This window comes from Fibroporia radiculosa (genome assembly GCF_000313525.1).
Source record: "Fibroporia radiculosa TFFH 294 genomic supercontigs, scaffold6005, whole genome shotgun sequence".
NCBI lineage: Eukaryota > Fungi > Basidiomycota > Agaricomycetes > Polyporales > Fibroporiaceae > Fibroporia > Fibroporia radiculosa.
In genome coordinates this window covers 58,675-73,639 of record NW_012133432.1, presented here as the reverse complement: position 1 = coordinate 73,639, position 14,965 = coordinate 58,675, and the positions used below count along the sequence as shown (strand labels likewise).

Below are 14,965 nucleotides of genomic sequence, written 5' to 3'. Positions count from 1 at the left end.
CGGTGCATCACTGCGCCGCCCGCCGGCCATTCCGATCCCTGCCATATTAGCTCTTGGCTCTTCGTCTTCATCCTGTGGTAGAGGCGTAGCAGGGACCTGGCGTGCGCGCTGGGAAGACCGCGCAAAGTTGGACGGGTGCGTCGTCGGCCGCTGAGAAGAAGAGGGCACGGCCTCTGGGTTGGCGTAATTGACGAACGCGGGAGGATCGGGGATTGAACTGCCTGTGCCATAATCGCGGACGAAGTTCTCCATGTCGCGCTCGGGTTCTATTTGCTCTAGCGACAGACGCAACTTCTCGCATGACTACGACAAAAGGTAAGTCAATGTTCAACGGTCATGACTAAGCGCCTACCTCATCGTCTGCGACACATACAGTCGACACAGCATTGGCAAAGGCCCACATGTTGTCTTTCATGAACTCCATGCGTTCCTCTTCCATGTCCTGGCAACTGTCACAGAATGCCTTCCAATCGAGCTCCCATTTTTGTGCCGTCTCCTGCAGTATACGAGCAAACTTGGCAAAATCCCGCTCGTTCGCTTGCACCGTCTGCTGGGCACGCTCGAGTTTAAGTTGAATCTTCTCGAGATCCTTGCCTTGCATCAGAGTACACTGGGCGGTGTACGAGTTGATTCGCACACAGTCTGATTCGTACTTCTCTCGTGCCTTGTTCACATACGACTCATGCGTCTGCTTCGTCTTGAAGTCTTTTTCAATCGTAGCCTGAAACGTTTTCTTGTGATGTTGTTGTCTGCTCAGGAAAATAGCTGTCTGGCCTTCAAGGTCCGTCTTAATCTGCTGAGCGACCATCATGTGGAACCCAGACTGCTTCTCGGTCTCCTGGCGAAGTGTATCCAGTGATGCACGCAGATCTCTACACCAGTCTATGAACACATATTGCAGATAGAAAGAACAGTGTAATCACCCAATTTCATCTCTGCCCAGTGTTGACTTGGCCAGGTTTGCCAATCGTTTCGCGTATTGCTCCTCAATTGAAGCCCTAGGGCATAGTTAGACCAGACGAGAGTACGATGTGAATGTACTTACCTCTCCTTCCAGAAGTTCCTGAGCTCCTCTATCGTCCTCATCGCGCCGCGCATTCGGGCAAACAGGACATCGACACCGCCATCACCCAGGCCCCAGAATGCGTTGCAAAAGTCAAGAGACCTGTCAGACGCATCAGGCGAATTGGCTCGTGCGTATTTTGAGAGAGATGTCGTCGACGACTGGCGTCGGGCAGACATGATGGTGGAAGATGCGTAGAACACAGCTCGGACGGTAACTGCGAACACGACGCACAGCGTCGTTGATGGCGATATAACACACGCCCTGATATTGTAAGGTCCATAACGGGAACGCCCACGAAATAATAATTATGGTAGCTTAGAAGCACCTATAGGCTATAGCATTCTCTAACATTCCTGAAATCAGGCCAGCATAGTCGAGACTTGAATTTGTTGCAATAGCTGAGACAACCCTAACCATAGAATGTGTTTCGTGAGACTGCCAGGACAAATGGGCGAATGGATAGCAAACTGCCAGTGAGTACATAGTACATATTATGTATCCTGGACCTGGATGTCATGTTCGCTAGCTTTTGGAGCAAATTTACATCTAGAAAAGCTCAATGAAAAACACTCAAACGTGAATCACATCAAGCGTCACGGTCACACGATGATATTTGATGGCGCATGTACAGCGTTCACAATATGGGTATCCCGGTGTGCAGATTGGACTCAGCGCATTTGCGCTCTTAAATGGAAGCTAGTAGCAAGCACAGAATTTAAATCACAGAGTCAAGTCACAACAGAGCCACTTGAGACGGCCAATCTGATGAGCATGTGATTCAATTACGATGAGGAAGGTACAAAGCGCGGGGCCAACTAGGAAGATACCGTCATCACACTGAGAATGTGAAGGTGAATGCGGGCTGCTATGGAAATATATGGTTTCTTATAAGATAAGACCAATTATATTCGAATTTCACTCACCGAGTCCGACATAGACATTGTGGCATCCGGATCCTTGTCATGCTGCACATCCAGCACAGACGGTCGAAAAATTGGCTCTAAAATACTGCAACTGCGTGCGCCTTCCGCCACAGGTTGGGGTGGCTGATTCTTCGCCATGTAACTCGCTATGTAGTTTCCAACGCGAATTTCCTGCCCATACCATAAGTAAAAATACTGTACAAATGACGATGCTCACTCAGGACTTACCTCAAAGCTATAGCCTGCATAGCCGGACATGCAGCTGACACTCTGATAAATCTCGCGAAGACGAGGTGGCTGGGAAGCTCCAGATGACCGTCCACGGCGGACACTCCGTGGAGACGAGGATATCCGGCGATTGGGACTAGGTGATGTGCTGTAATTATTCTCGGAAGTTGGACTTGACCCCGAAGATCGTGGAGGTGTGATGGGCGACGCCAAGGGATGAAGTGGTGAGGAAACGGACCCACTCGTTGACCCATACCCACCATCTACATCCCTCGCATCTGTATCTGCACGCCGCTTTGCTCTATTTGCCGGGAGTCTGATAGTGAGCGGCTCGTGCATAAGCTCAGACACCATCTCGGACTCCATATCAACGTCTTGGAGTTCGTTGATCACGGAGATGTGGAGCGGTTCATAGAGAGCACACATAGCAGCAGTCGAAGGGAGGCAAATGTAATGAGCCGCTGCAAACCTCTAAACCAATTTATGCTTTATGGATTGTCCTGCTGTGGCGGCGTGCCGACTGCCGCTTTGACCTGTGGCATGGCCACATCCGCACGTTGCTACAAAGCATTCATTGTTCAGGAATCACGCCACACATGGTCCATGCACATTCCAAATGTCTGAATTTCATCAAGTATTTATCAGAGCCGAAGTGGCAACAAGACACACCTTACTCAACACCCTGGCTTCACTGCCACCCAAAACTCCGCCTGATACAACCATCGCATCATTGCCTCTCGGTCGGCGGTGTACTCACACTCAATGGTTCTACGCATCGTCTTGTGGCGTTGGTCATGCTCCTCGTATAACTTAAAACCAACTAATTCCACAAGGCGGAGAACTTCCTCCAAGCTTAGTTCAACCCCGGCCAGTCCCCCACCGGTCCACAAGAGCGGTCCAAGATTTATCCACATTCCTCCTGGCCTAAGAAGTGCATATATGCGTTCAATGGTCTCGATGACATTGAGAGAGGTGTCGAGGAAGAAGAGGGTGCTTATGTAGTCATAGTCTGGTGATATGCGGAGCGAAAGGAAATCTTGCTCCTCGATATGTAGATTGGATGAGAGGCTTGCACTAGCGAGCCGCGGTACGACGTCAGGAAATGTGACATGTCGAAATAAAGCCTCCCTGGTACGCTGGTGAGAGAACCAGTGCGAATACGGCTGCAGGACGTGCTGATGTGGAGTCTGCGTCGTCTCTTCTGAGAGTAGGAACCGAAATGCGATGTTCATGAAGAATGATAGCTCATTTGCTGTTGTATGATACCCTACTCATGGATCTGAGAATCGCTGCATAAACCTCAGGAAACATGAAACGTACCGAGCTCAGAGATCTCCCAAGCCAATCTCCCGAGGCCAGATCCTGGGACGAGTACTCGCATCGACGCACGCCGCGCAGGCTGTACCTCCTTTAAGACGTCCAAGATCGGAGAGAATATCCTCGCACGTTCCTCCCTTCCCTCGTCGCTCCAATCTCGCACGAAATGCTTTAGCGACTCTCTGACTCTTCCGAGGTCTCCTCGTAGGTCTGCCGATAGCGTAGTGGCCAGTAGACTCGAGAACTGATTCCTAGCAAGATCTGCGATGCCTTGAGTGATTTGCGCATTCGTACGTATAGAATTCTCCAGTTGATCTAACTTGTTCGGATACCCGAAGCTGGTACCTATGCATTTGTGTGTTCGAATAAGTCGCCCGTATGATGCACGCATCTTCGACAGTTCCCTATTTGACATCTGAGCATATTGGCCGAATGATACTGCCGCATGCTGAAGAGAAAAGGGGTGGGGTAACGCGACATGCTTGCCGTATACAATTTCGGAGAGGAGGCTGTACAATTCAGCGAAAGATGGTCGGTGCAGACAGGCACTGATAATGAATAATGTTAGTGGGATTAGGATGGCAATGGCTGCATCAGAACTGAGAAAGTGTTCCAAACTCGTTGGCATGCAGGTCCGGACTTTTATCCTGATAATAACAACCTCTTAATCGTCAACGATGCAGGGGAATAAGGAGAGACCGACACTGCGATATTGCGATCGCAAAAATGAAAGGCTATAGTAAAATATGCTATGGTGTCAAAAAGAATACCCAAGGACACGCTACTAAAGTATATGTAACTAAATCAGCGTAATCTAAGTAACTTGTGGTCAGGTTACCTCACACTTAGTAGCTGTCCAGTCTACCGGTTCTACGACAATACTCGGCGAAGCGACCGTACCATCTCAACAGTATATATTTCCAACCATGAATTTGTCGCTATACACGATTACTGGGTTTCTGATCATGGACACAGATGGTCACCGTGTCATCGCTAAGTATTACCATCCCAAAAGCCACCCTCATGCCGAGTCCCAGAAGTTACGCTACTTGAAAGAACAACGAGCATTTGAGAAAGGGCTCTATCAAAAAACGAAGAGAGCGGGAGGTGCGCCACTGGCTCATGTATCTACTATACTACGTTGTCATTCAATTGCTAGCTCTCATCTCACAGGGGACATCATTCTCTACGACTCCCATTTAGTAGTTTACAAACACTCATTGGATCTCATCTTCTGTCTCATTGCTGACCCGTCCGAGAATGAACTCATGGTGCATTCCGCCCTCACGGCCTTCTGCGATGCTGTACACCTTCTCCTTCGGCGCCAGGTAGAGAAGAGAGGTGTGCTAGAGAATCTCGATCTGGTGCTGCTGTGCTTGGATGAGATTTTTGACGACGGGTGAGTGTGAAACAGTATACGATGTTTTCATGGCTAGCTGATTCGCGCGTGCGACAGCGTCATGGTGGAAACGGATCCGACTGCCATTGCATCGCGGGTGAGTAGACCGAGGGCCGACGCGACGGATATCGTCATCAACGAGCAGACAATTATGAACGCATACATAACGGTCAAAGAGAAGATGCAACAGCGGATAGGACAGCTATGATACATGTCTCAGATACGCATACCTAAGTATTTGTTCACCCATATGCATTGATTCTCACAAGACCTCCATCTCCGACGACGATGGAAATGTGCGGATTCCACTGGTGTCAAAGTTTGACATCAGATTTTCAAAATGGAAATCTCAAGTTGCCTCTGCCGTTCTGCTTACAGAACCTGTTGTGCATTGGTCGAGCTTTAGCAATCGGGTATCATTGGGTTAGCGGACGGCTCGGAGCAGATACAGTATTTGCAGATTGCAATCTAACCGCGTGGTTTGTTGGAAGCGCTGACTCACGTCAGTCTCTTTCGGTGGCATGTGTCACGATGGGGGAGAATGTCCAAGGAATCGACGTTCGTGGTCGCATCTCTCCCATGTCAGTGCCACATGGATCCTCAGGCCTCAGGCCTCAGTATTGACTCACGCACGTTCCTCACAACCAGCTATCCATCGGCCTTATGGGCTGCTTTCCTTCTAAGACCCTCTACACGTGGGGCAACGAGTATGAGATAGCCGTCAGCGCTAGAAATTCAAATCATCAGGACCACGCGGAGAGTTCAGGAGACACTCATGCCAAGACTTCTTGAGCTTCTCATCCAATCAGTGGAAATATTGGTCGCATAGTATAAAGTCGGGCAGGCGCGCAATGGATCAATCACCCTGACCACTCTGGTGTCTGTTCATAGGATGCAGCACGCGTTCACGGTCTTGACTGCCTTGGCTGCAATTTCGTCGGTTCTCGCATGTCCTGAGGAGCACGATCATGTCCATGAACATAGCAAGCGCTTGTACCCCCAGGTGCCTCTGACGCCTCCAAGTCGGCCGTTAGAATGGAGTGATTTCAAGTGCGTAGGTTTTCCGCTATGAAAGACGACTCGGCTTTATACCAGACATTGCATATAGCATCATCCACACAACCGATAGTCACGGGTGGCTGCTAGGTCATCAGCACTTATCCTTCCCGGAACCCAATTACAGGTTTGCCTACTATCGTCCCAAACACTCACTTACTCATTGTTCTGCGTAATAGTGGCGATTTCGGAGACTTCGCGTCGTTCGTTACACATATGAAACAGATCGCCTTGGTATGCCTCCTCTCATCCGTGGCGCAAGTCACTATATCCAGTTGTAGGAAAAAGATGTCGATCTCCTCTTGGTAGACACGGGCGATCTACATGATGGTGATCAACAATCTGCTTTCCCATAATTGATCGGTCTGATCGTTTGTGTTCACAGGGACCGGACTTTCGGACGGGTTTCCTCCAGGTCAAGTTGATGGACATGAGGCACGCGCTGTGTTTCTTGCAACCAATGTTGAATGTCGCTGACATCTCCCATTCAAACCAGACCAACCAATTCATCATGGAACTACCTTACGATGTCTTGGCGATCGGCAAGTGCGTGTTTGAGATTTCCGTCTCGGTTCCGAGTTGACGTAGTTTGTGCAGCCACGAGTTGTACGACTACGCAAACACGTATGACATGTACACTAACTTCGCACCCCATTGGAACGGACGTTATTTGTCATCCAACGTGAACATCACCGTATTCGACGGAAACAACAATACTATTAGTGTTCCTGTAGGAAGTGCGTACCCTCACAGTGATAGCCGACGTACTGTTGTCTCATTTTCCTCCTATAGGCCGTTACACCAAGTTCAAGACGCGGAAGTGTGTCTATCTTCTGTTGTCGTAGTCATGAGATTGATTTAATGCCGCAGAGGACGCTCTATTACCTCGTTGGGTGTTCTGTACGACTTCACAGGCAACGATGTCAACACTACCGTGCAGACGGTGGCCGATATGGTAAAGGAAGAATGGGTGCGTTTGATCCATTAATATTTGTACTATTGCCTAAACTAGTGTTTTATCTTCAAGTTTGCCGAGGCAATTGCGGAAGAGCCAGACGTATTTGTCCTACTCGGGTGCGCTATAGCCTACTTTTTCCTCGGGAAATGAAATCTACTAATTCATGTAGCCACATGCCTGTTCGCTACGATAACTGTCAGTCCATTTATGATTTGGACTTGTCGCATGCTGACTCTTGATGCAGGGCCCACCGTCTACGATGCGGTTCGCGCGGTGCACCCGACGACGCCCATTCTCATTTTTGGTGGTACGTACTGTTGAAGAACCTGCGATTCATAAGTAACAGATGCATATAGGCCACACTCATATTCGTGATTGCAGTATGTTTTCTTCCTCTCTGATTATTAGACATGTATCTGATGTATCAAAAGCTCAATTCGACGGGCGATCCATGGCCCTTGAGAGTGGTCGATACATGGAAACTGTTGGTATGTCGAGAACATTCAGTCAGCCGCTCGCATCGCTGTGTTGATTGACTCGCGCTCTGTAGGCTGGATGAGTACGAAAAACCCTCTTACATTTATCGATTGAGCGCTGACCATTCGTGTAGGTGCCAATCTCGACGTTCCCAAGGATCACAACATCACTTTTACTCGCCGATACTTGGATGCTAACCGGGTTACTTACGAGGTTTTTCACGATTAATTATCATCCACTGCATTCAATGACGCGCTTCAACAGTATCACACCGGCAGGAGTAACTTCACATATGACACTGCGGCAGGCCAAGGAATCACCCAAGGGCTTCTTGAGCTGGCCGTGGATTATGACCTCAGCTATCTATTCGGATATGCGCCACAAGATTACACGCTGTCTCGGTACGTACTTGTGGAAATGTCTCTATGATTTGTTGTGCTTATGATCATCTAGCAACCCGTATCCGTCGAACGGCTCTGTGTTGACATTATACGTTGCCGAGGTAAGATACTAAGTCGGACAGTAATTTTGTCTTCCATTGGCTAATATTATGAATTGTGCCATAGGCAATGCCATATGCACTGACGATCAACAGCTCTCGCATCTTGGTTCCAAACATCATGATTGTCAACTCTGGGGAGTTACGCTTCGATGTTCTGAGTGGTTCGTTTACAAAGAACGACCAGCTCACTGCTGCGCCGTTCACGGACTCGTTCCTCTACATTCCGAATATTACATTTTCTGTCGCAAGCCTGGTCCTCCCCGCGCTCAACAAAGCGGGTGCTGATGAAAAACGATCGCTTGAGTACATGGAACGTGAGATGGAAAAATATGCAATGGGCGACGTCTCCATGCGCTATAATGCGTGGCTCGAGGAAATGAACGAGCGGCACATGGAGAGAAGAGAGACGACGGAAAATTTGAATCTGGGCTACGTGACGCAAGACGTGAGTCTTACTCGGATTTTCTGATTTATCACAAGTGCCAACTTGCTTCACCATAGCTGTGCCCTGGTGTCGGTGACGACACTCCCCATATTCCAGTGGTGAGTCAATTACCCGACGCTAATCATCATGCACAGCTGATACGCACCTTCGATAGCCATACTACTCCAGTCCAGACTTCATCTCGTCCAACCCTCCAAGCGTATCGAACGACACGCTCGTCGATCTCGTTTTCATAAACTTCATCGAAACCCAACTACTCGAGATTCTCAACGGCGTCCAGAGCGACAAGGCCTATACCGATTCGGACGTGCTGTCATATTCTCCGACGCTTGCGAACGCAGTTCTTGGACTGTATGCTGTAAAATATTGGAATTGAAACAGCCTGTACCACCAACCCTACTGTGGATATGAATATCAACACGTAGAAATCTTCATTTATGTACTGCTTACATAATTGCATATTGGCACGATTGATTCGACGGGCCGCGGCTCAACGCAACCCTAGCCTGAGGTTATGTCCATCATTGGCAGTCACTATGCGGCTTTGACCTAAACTGGCACGACTACCATTCCTCACTGGCACTAGCTATAGGATTCTGGTCTACTCGACTTGCTGGAACTGGAATCAAAACCACAACTGAACAATCTGTTGTAATCAGGTTGAAGCCACACTTACTCGTATCCGACATTCTACCGGAATTTGGCAATTGCTGGCGTTGAGCTTGTCTCGAGATAGCCCACGCCAGTGAGAAGTCACTTGGATCACTTGGATAGAAACAAACGTTGTCCAGTCGGCACGCACTGCCAGGCGCCCCTGCTGTCCTTGCAGACTCATAAATACTTTCTGTTACGCACTTGTCTGTCTCTGCAAATTCCAAGATCCAATTACAGTATGTCGGATTCTTCCTCCGCATATAGCGAGGCTTGGATCGCCGGCCCAGGCGACCACCAGTTCTACACTCGCACCTACACTGCAGCGAGCGCTCCACGCGCAGCAGTTCTCTTCGTACATGGCTTCGCGGACCACGTAGGACGATATGAGCATGCGCATTGCAATTGGGCGGCAAGGGATATCATGGTGTTCGCGTTCGACCAGCGGGGCTTTGGAAGGACGGCCCTAGACAACCAGCACAAGAGCAAGGATGCTGTGTACGGAAAGGCATCACACCAGATGCAGATGCAGGATATTGAGTGGTGGGTGCGCCATGTGAAGAAGGAGCATCCCAACCTGCCCTTGTTTTTATTTGGGCATTCGATGGTGGGTCTTACTACTTAATTCAATTATCTGCGCGTTCATGCTTGTTTCCCAGGGCGGCGGGATGGTCCTCGCATTCTCTACGCAAGCGCAGCCGCCACCGTCATCGGAGACCATCAAGTTGCTGTCCGGAGTGATTGCATCGAGTCCTCTCCTACTGCAAACTGTTCCTGCTTCAAAGCTTTTACGGAAAGCGGGAGGGATGGCAGCCACGATCATTCCCTGGCTTCCCTTTCCTGCACGAGTCCCTGCCGAGGTGTGTTTAGTTTTCGTGTGCCTTTTGCGTGAGTTTCGTGGTATGAGACTCAATTGTCCACAGGACCTATCGCACGATGCTATCGTCAATCGGGCCAGTGAATTGGACCCGCTCATCAAGTCGTATGGCACATTCCGCGGCCTAACCGACATGCTTGAAAGAGTGAGTGATCATTATACTGTCAAATAGAATAATCGATTGATCTCACTCCGAAGGGCGAAAATCTGCTTCGCAGCGGATACCACCACTGGCCCGAGAATCTTTCTGTTAGTGTTTTTGCCAGTCATGCAATCATCATTTTGAATCCTGCAACAGCTCCTTATAATACATGGGACCGATGACAAGGCGAGTCGCTGACTTATCCGGAATATGAACTTTGTGCATTATTGCTGATCCGGCGCGCAACTCGGCCCTCCGTGTGCTCGCAGGTCACGTCGCATACAGCATCCGAACAGTTCTTTAACAAGCTTGATGCCGAAGACAAGAAGCTTGCTCTGTTCCCGGTAAGAACTTCATTTGCTATGTCCTGCGGCCCGAAGCGTCGTCAGTTTGTTCATGGTGACGGGTTCATCAATGTATCGAGAAGTCTGGTGTCTTGGTGACAGACTGTTACCGCGCTTCAATGGCGTTCCGGCGGTCGCTCGATTGTCGAAATATGCCACGTTTTGTCTGAATTGTCCGCTAGTACCAGGTAGGATGGATATCGAGATAACCTTGTGCATCTCTTGGGAGTTCGGCTCTGCCGCAGGAGGGTTCGATATCGTCGGCGTATCAGGAGTCTAGGTCTAGGACTGTTTGTCCCGCCGTTCCTGTTTCATGGAAGTCTTCGCATGGGAGAATTTGAGCGGTGTTCTTCCTCGCTCAACGTTTCATTTTCTAGGGCGGTTATCACGAGCTCACGAATGAGCCGAACGGCATGAAGGAGAAGTTTTGGGACGAGTGTGTCTCTTGGATTCTCGCGCATGTTCCTGCGACATCCGGCGATGGTGCACATTTGGCCAAGCTATGATGTCTGCCTCGGCCATTCCGATATTCTTCGTACCTCATTTTGTATGATTACATGCCACGAAATTTCATTTCCGCTGTCTCAGAATGTCTTTAGTTAGAAATGGGGTGGTCCGTGCGCTGATAGCCGAAGCTGTGGGAACAAAATAATCCGGTTTCGATCTCGAAGTGAGAGGGTTCAGTCAGCTTGTTTCTGTTCTTCGATTCTCGTTTTCGCTGTCGCCCTGCCCGTTGTCCCTCGTCTTCCTTTTCGTGGGTGGGCAGCCGTGAATTCAAGAGCTTTCTCTTTAAATAATCCTATATATCGCCCCCACCGCCCTCTTTTTGTGCGTGTCTTTTTCTAAAACACCAACTCCATCACGCTCTTTTCCTCGCGACCTGATCCGCTTTTTGCGCCCCCCACACTCTCTAACTTGCCTTCTATCATTTTTCTCCGTTACCTACCTCCTCCATTCATTCATCGTAACCCCCTTATCGCGACATGGACGACTCGCAGACAGCTTTCGTCGCACAATACCCTGGTTACGGTTTCGATTTCGAGATGATGAAGGTGCGGTCTTACTTGCACTGCTCTGCGGGAGCACCCGCGTTTAAATCCGTTCTCTAGAGGTCCATGGACGCTGTAGGTGGTCCTGATGCAAAAAAGGCTCGCTGGTCTCCGACTTCATTCGGCGCGTCCAACGGAGCGGGCGGCCTCCCTCCAACTGCAAACCGCGAGGCGTTTGCAAACTACGGCTACGGTCCTGGTGCGAGCATGGTCCAGTCTGGGTTCAACAACTCTCCCCCGTCTACTGGATTCGGTGGCAATGCGCTCTACTCGACGCCGCAACTGACCATCAACACAGCAACGGGTACCAATGGGGTGCAGTCGCAAATGAGCCCAAACACCGCTGGCCCGTTCACGCCACAGCAACAGCAGCCGCCACAGTCGGCCAACGGGAACAATCTGAATGCTAACGGTGCTTACGGTGGATTCAACGGCTACAACATGCTTGGAATGGGCCTTCCAGCGATGGGGATGGGGATGCTTGGTGGCTTCCCGTACAACGCGCAAATGGCGAATTTCGCGCAGGTGAGTTGTTACTCGACTTGTTGTATTCGCTGTTGGTTGAAGGTTATATAGAACTTGGGCCAACCTCGACTGCCATCACTGCAAATTCCGATGGGGGCGCAGGCAGGACCATACTCGCCTGCTGCCCTGACTGCAGCGCTCTCTGCACAAAACAATGCAACGGGTCGGACAGTGTATGTTGGCAATGTGCCCCCAACAGCATCGGTTGACGAGTTGCTGAACCTGGTGCACTTTGGGCCACTCGAGTCCATTCGAGTGCTGCCCGAGAAGTCATGTGTGTTTTTGTCGTTCCTGGATGGCGCTACAGCTGCAGCGTTCCACGCGGATGCGCTGATCAAGAAGCTATCGCTGCATGGCCAAGAACTGAAGATCGGCTGGGGTAAACCCTCCGCAGTACCCAGCCAGGTGGCGCTCGCCATCCAGCAGAGCAACGCTAGCAGGAACGTGTACTTGGGTGGACTCGACGAGACCGTCACCGAGGAACAGCTTCGCGACGACTTGAGCCGCTTTGGCCTGATCGACCAAGTCAAGATCGTACGCGATAAGAACATCGGCTTCGTGCATTTCCTTTCCATTTCTGTCGCCACCAAGGTTCGTAATTTTTACCCATATCGAATTGCGATGCTGATTCTATGTTTCCTTATCATCATGAAGGTAGTCAATACCCTTCCGACTGAGCCCGCATGGGCGGGCAAGCGCGTCAATTACGGCAAGGACCGATGTGCCTATATCCCCAAGTCCCAACAAGCCGCCGCTCAGGCTGCTCAGGCTGCTGCTGCTCAGTCACTGGTCGCTCAGTCCGCTGCTGCTTCTTTGTCGCCTCTCAATACCAATGGTCCGAGCTTTGCTTCCCCGATGACTCCTTATATGCCGTTTGCGCAAGACGCACTCACAAGCATGGCTGGTGGTCAAGGCCTCAACCGCACCGTATACCTCGGTAACATCCATCCGGAAACCACTGCTGAAGATCTCTGCAATGCCATTCGTGGTGGTGTTCTGCAGAGCTTGCGGTACATGCAAGACAAGCATATCGCCGTAAGTGCGGTCGCGTTGTGCTCATCGTGTGTCGATTTTGATCACATGTTTGCTTCTGCAGTTCGTGACGTTTATTGACCCTGCGGCTGCGCTGACATTCTTCCAAGTGGCCTCGTACCAGGGCTTGACTCTGAACAACCGTCGACTGAAGGTTGGCTGGGGCAAGAACTCTGGCCCTTTGCAACCGGCGCTCGCTCTGGCTGTGCACTCAGGAGCCACGCGGAATGTTTATATTGGCAACATCGAGGACTTTGATACCTTCAACGAGGAGAAACTGAAGAGGGACTTCTGTGAGTTCGGTGAGATCGAATTGGTTAATTTCTTGAAAGAGAAGTAAGTACTTGGCATGCTCATCGCAGTGCGTGGTACTGATGAGGATGCGGCAGGAACTGCGCGTTTGTCAATTTCACCAACATTTCTAACGCCATCAAGGCGATTGAAGGGGTTAAGAACAAGCCGGACTATGCCAATTTGCGAATTGCCCACGGCAAGGACCGTTGCGCCAACCCGCCGCGATCTGGTCCCCAAGGTGGCTCAGGTCCTCGTCGTTCTGCCAGTGGTAACGGACCTCTTTCGTCGGGACCTGTAAGCGCGGTGGAGCCGCATATGGAGGATGATCAGATGGAGACGGAAGGTCAAGATGTGAAGGAGGAGCCTATTGACCTGATCATTACACCTGCGGAAACTAAGGAAGGTGTGGCGCTCACAAACTAGATATCACATTAAAGGAGCCCACCGTCGCTCGTTCGTTGCCATACGATCTTTTGGCTCTCTGGATACCCTGTCCCTCCACTTGCCTGTGAACACCACCCGCCTATGACCACTCGCTTCTACCTCTTTTTGATTTTGGATCGAAGCCCACCTACGCGATATCCCTTATAAAACAACACTTTGGATGGAGAAAAGTCGGTCTCGGATCCGCATACCCTCGCCTCGTTAGAGTTGTTCTCCCCTTTTCATGGGTATATACCTGTGGGAGAACATAGCTAGCTTGGTGAGCTGACATCCTACATATAATCGCGGACTATTGGGCTATTGGTTGCTCCCTCTTTATCAACTTGTCTTTCATCCTCTATATGCTTCCTTTTTGTCTCGCACGGCGTTCCTCTTTTTGCCGGTTGTTCTTCTCTGTGTCCACGGAGCGGCTTCTTCTATATTCCAGTCGCCGTGTTGCATATTGCTATGAACGATGGATTTGAATGATCCCCCTTCCCACTCGATACCGGTAAGATAGTCAACAGTCATATAACGATGGTTAATCTCCTCTGTATCTCGTCACCTACTCGAGCCAATCCATGACGGAGCTAAGACTTGAACAATCTCAAAGCGAGAAGTGCCCGACTTGGTATTTTCGGTTGAGGCGGACCCAGATCCCTCTCTACATGGAGAGATCTGGTATGAGGCTATGAGACTACGTGTTCAACTCGGCATGCAGTGATGATGTACTAGAGCATCGAGCGAGCAACTTCGAAAGACGAAAAAAATGCTGATTCATAAGTATGAATATGTGCGTCGCTGGACACACGGGAAGGAAATTATTATTAGGCGCGCCAACTTGCTCATTGACGATGCGCCGCGTTATCTTGAGACAGACCTGAGTCATGAAGCCAGTACAGTAAGTACACGCATGCTATCGTAAGCCGGACTTGACATCTTTATTGTCAGAGGTCCTGGTTGGTCCCAGGTTACCTAGTCTTCCGATAAGGACACTTGACCTCTATTTCATGGCGACGCTGCATCGATCTGATTCACGACTAGTCGACATCCCCTCGCCGTTGGGTGACTCATCATCCTGCGAGGCTTCATCTCTACCTTCCTCATTTCCCCAACGGTTGTCCGTTCTCGTCTGGTCAACATTGCCCTGTGACGATTGCCACGAGTAAGTTTTTCAATTGTGCAATCACTTGAGGCCAAGTTCAACCTCGTAGAAACTATGGCCGACTTGATCCCAGTCCGTCGAGTGCGGTCACA

At 50.1% G+C, this 14,965-nt stretch overlaps 5 protein-coding genes across 5 annotated transcripts; 3 read left to right on the top strand and 2 right to left on the bottom strand.

Moving 5' to 3' along the window:
* Positions 1–1,898: 1,898 nt before the first annotated feature.
* On the bottom strand, positions 1,899–2,643 carry FIBRA_06089 (uncharacterized protein; the record flags this gene model as incomplete). The annotated part of the gene is made up of 3 exons (XM_012327830.1): positions 1,899–1,931; positions 1,990–2,160; positions 2,218–2,643. 3 exons carry the CDS (start codon positions 2,641–2,643, stop codon positions 1,899–1,901), a joined length of 630 nt encoding a protein of 209 aa, XP_012183220.1.
* A 248-nt stretch (positions 2,644–2,891) lies between these two features.
* On the bottom strand, positions 2,892–4,162 carry FIBRA_06088 (uncharacterized protein; the record flags this gene model as incomplete). Its single annotated transcript, XM_012327829.1, has 2 exons — positions 2,892–3,484; positions 3,538–4,162. The coding sequence occupies 2 exons, from the start codon at positions 4,160–4,162 to the stop codon at positions 2,892–2,894; spliced, it is 1,218 nt and encodes a 405-aa protein (XP_012183219.1).
* A 337-nt stretch (positions 4,163–4,499) lies between these two features.
* FIBRA_06087 (uncharacterized protein) lies at positions 4,500–8,747 on the top strand (the record flags this gene model as incomplete). Its single annotated transcript, XM_012327828.1, has 19 exons — positions 4,500–4,641; positions 4,708–4,933; positions 4,991–5,030; positions 6,375–6,535; positions 6,587–6,726; positions 6,782–6,809; positions 6,860–6,959; positions 7,017–7,063; positions 7,117–7,142; positions 7,192–7,254; positions 7,304–7,327; positions 7,379–7,435; positions 7,498–7,506; positions 7,558–7,637; positions 7,689–7,825; positions 7,878–7,926; positions 7,991–8,371; positions 8,428–8,469; positions 8,526–8,747. The coding sequence occupies 19 exons, from the start codon at positions 4,500–4,502 to the stop codon at positions 8,745–8,747; spliced, it is 1,974 nt and encodes a 657-aa protein (XP_012183218.1).
* A 516-nt stretch (positions 8,748–9,263) lies between these two features.
* On the top strand, positions 9,264–10,891 carry FIBRA_06086 (uncharacterized protein; the record flags this gene model as incomplete). The annotated part of the gene is made up of 6 exons (XM_012327827.1): positions 9,264–9,629; positions 9,682–9,882; positions 9,946–10,044; positions 10,098–10,148; positions 10,311–10,385; positions 10,763–10,891. 6 exons carry the CDS (start codon positions 9,264–9,266, stop codon positions 10,889–10,891), a joined length of 921 nt encoding a protein of 306 aa, XP_012183217.1.
* A 477-nt stretch (positions 10,892–11,368) lies between these two features.
* On the top strand, positions 11,369–13,708 carry FIBRA_06085 (uncharacterized protein; the record flags this gene model as incomplete). The annotated part of the gene is made up of 6 exons (XM_012327826.1): positions 11,369–11,437; positions 11,495–11,959; positions 12,011–12,550; positions 12,614–12,994; positions 13,056–13,327; positions 13,381–13,708. 6 exons carry the CDS (start codon positions 11,369–11,371, stop codon positions 13,706–13,708), a joined length of 2,055 nt encoding a protein of 684 aa, XP_012183216.1.
* Positions 13,709–14,965: the final 1,257 nt, after the last annotated feature.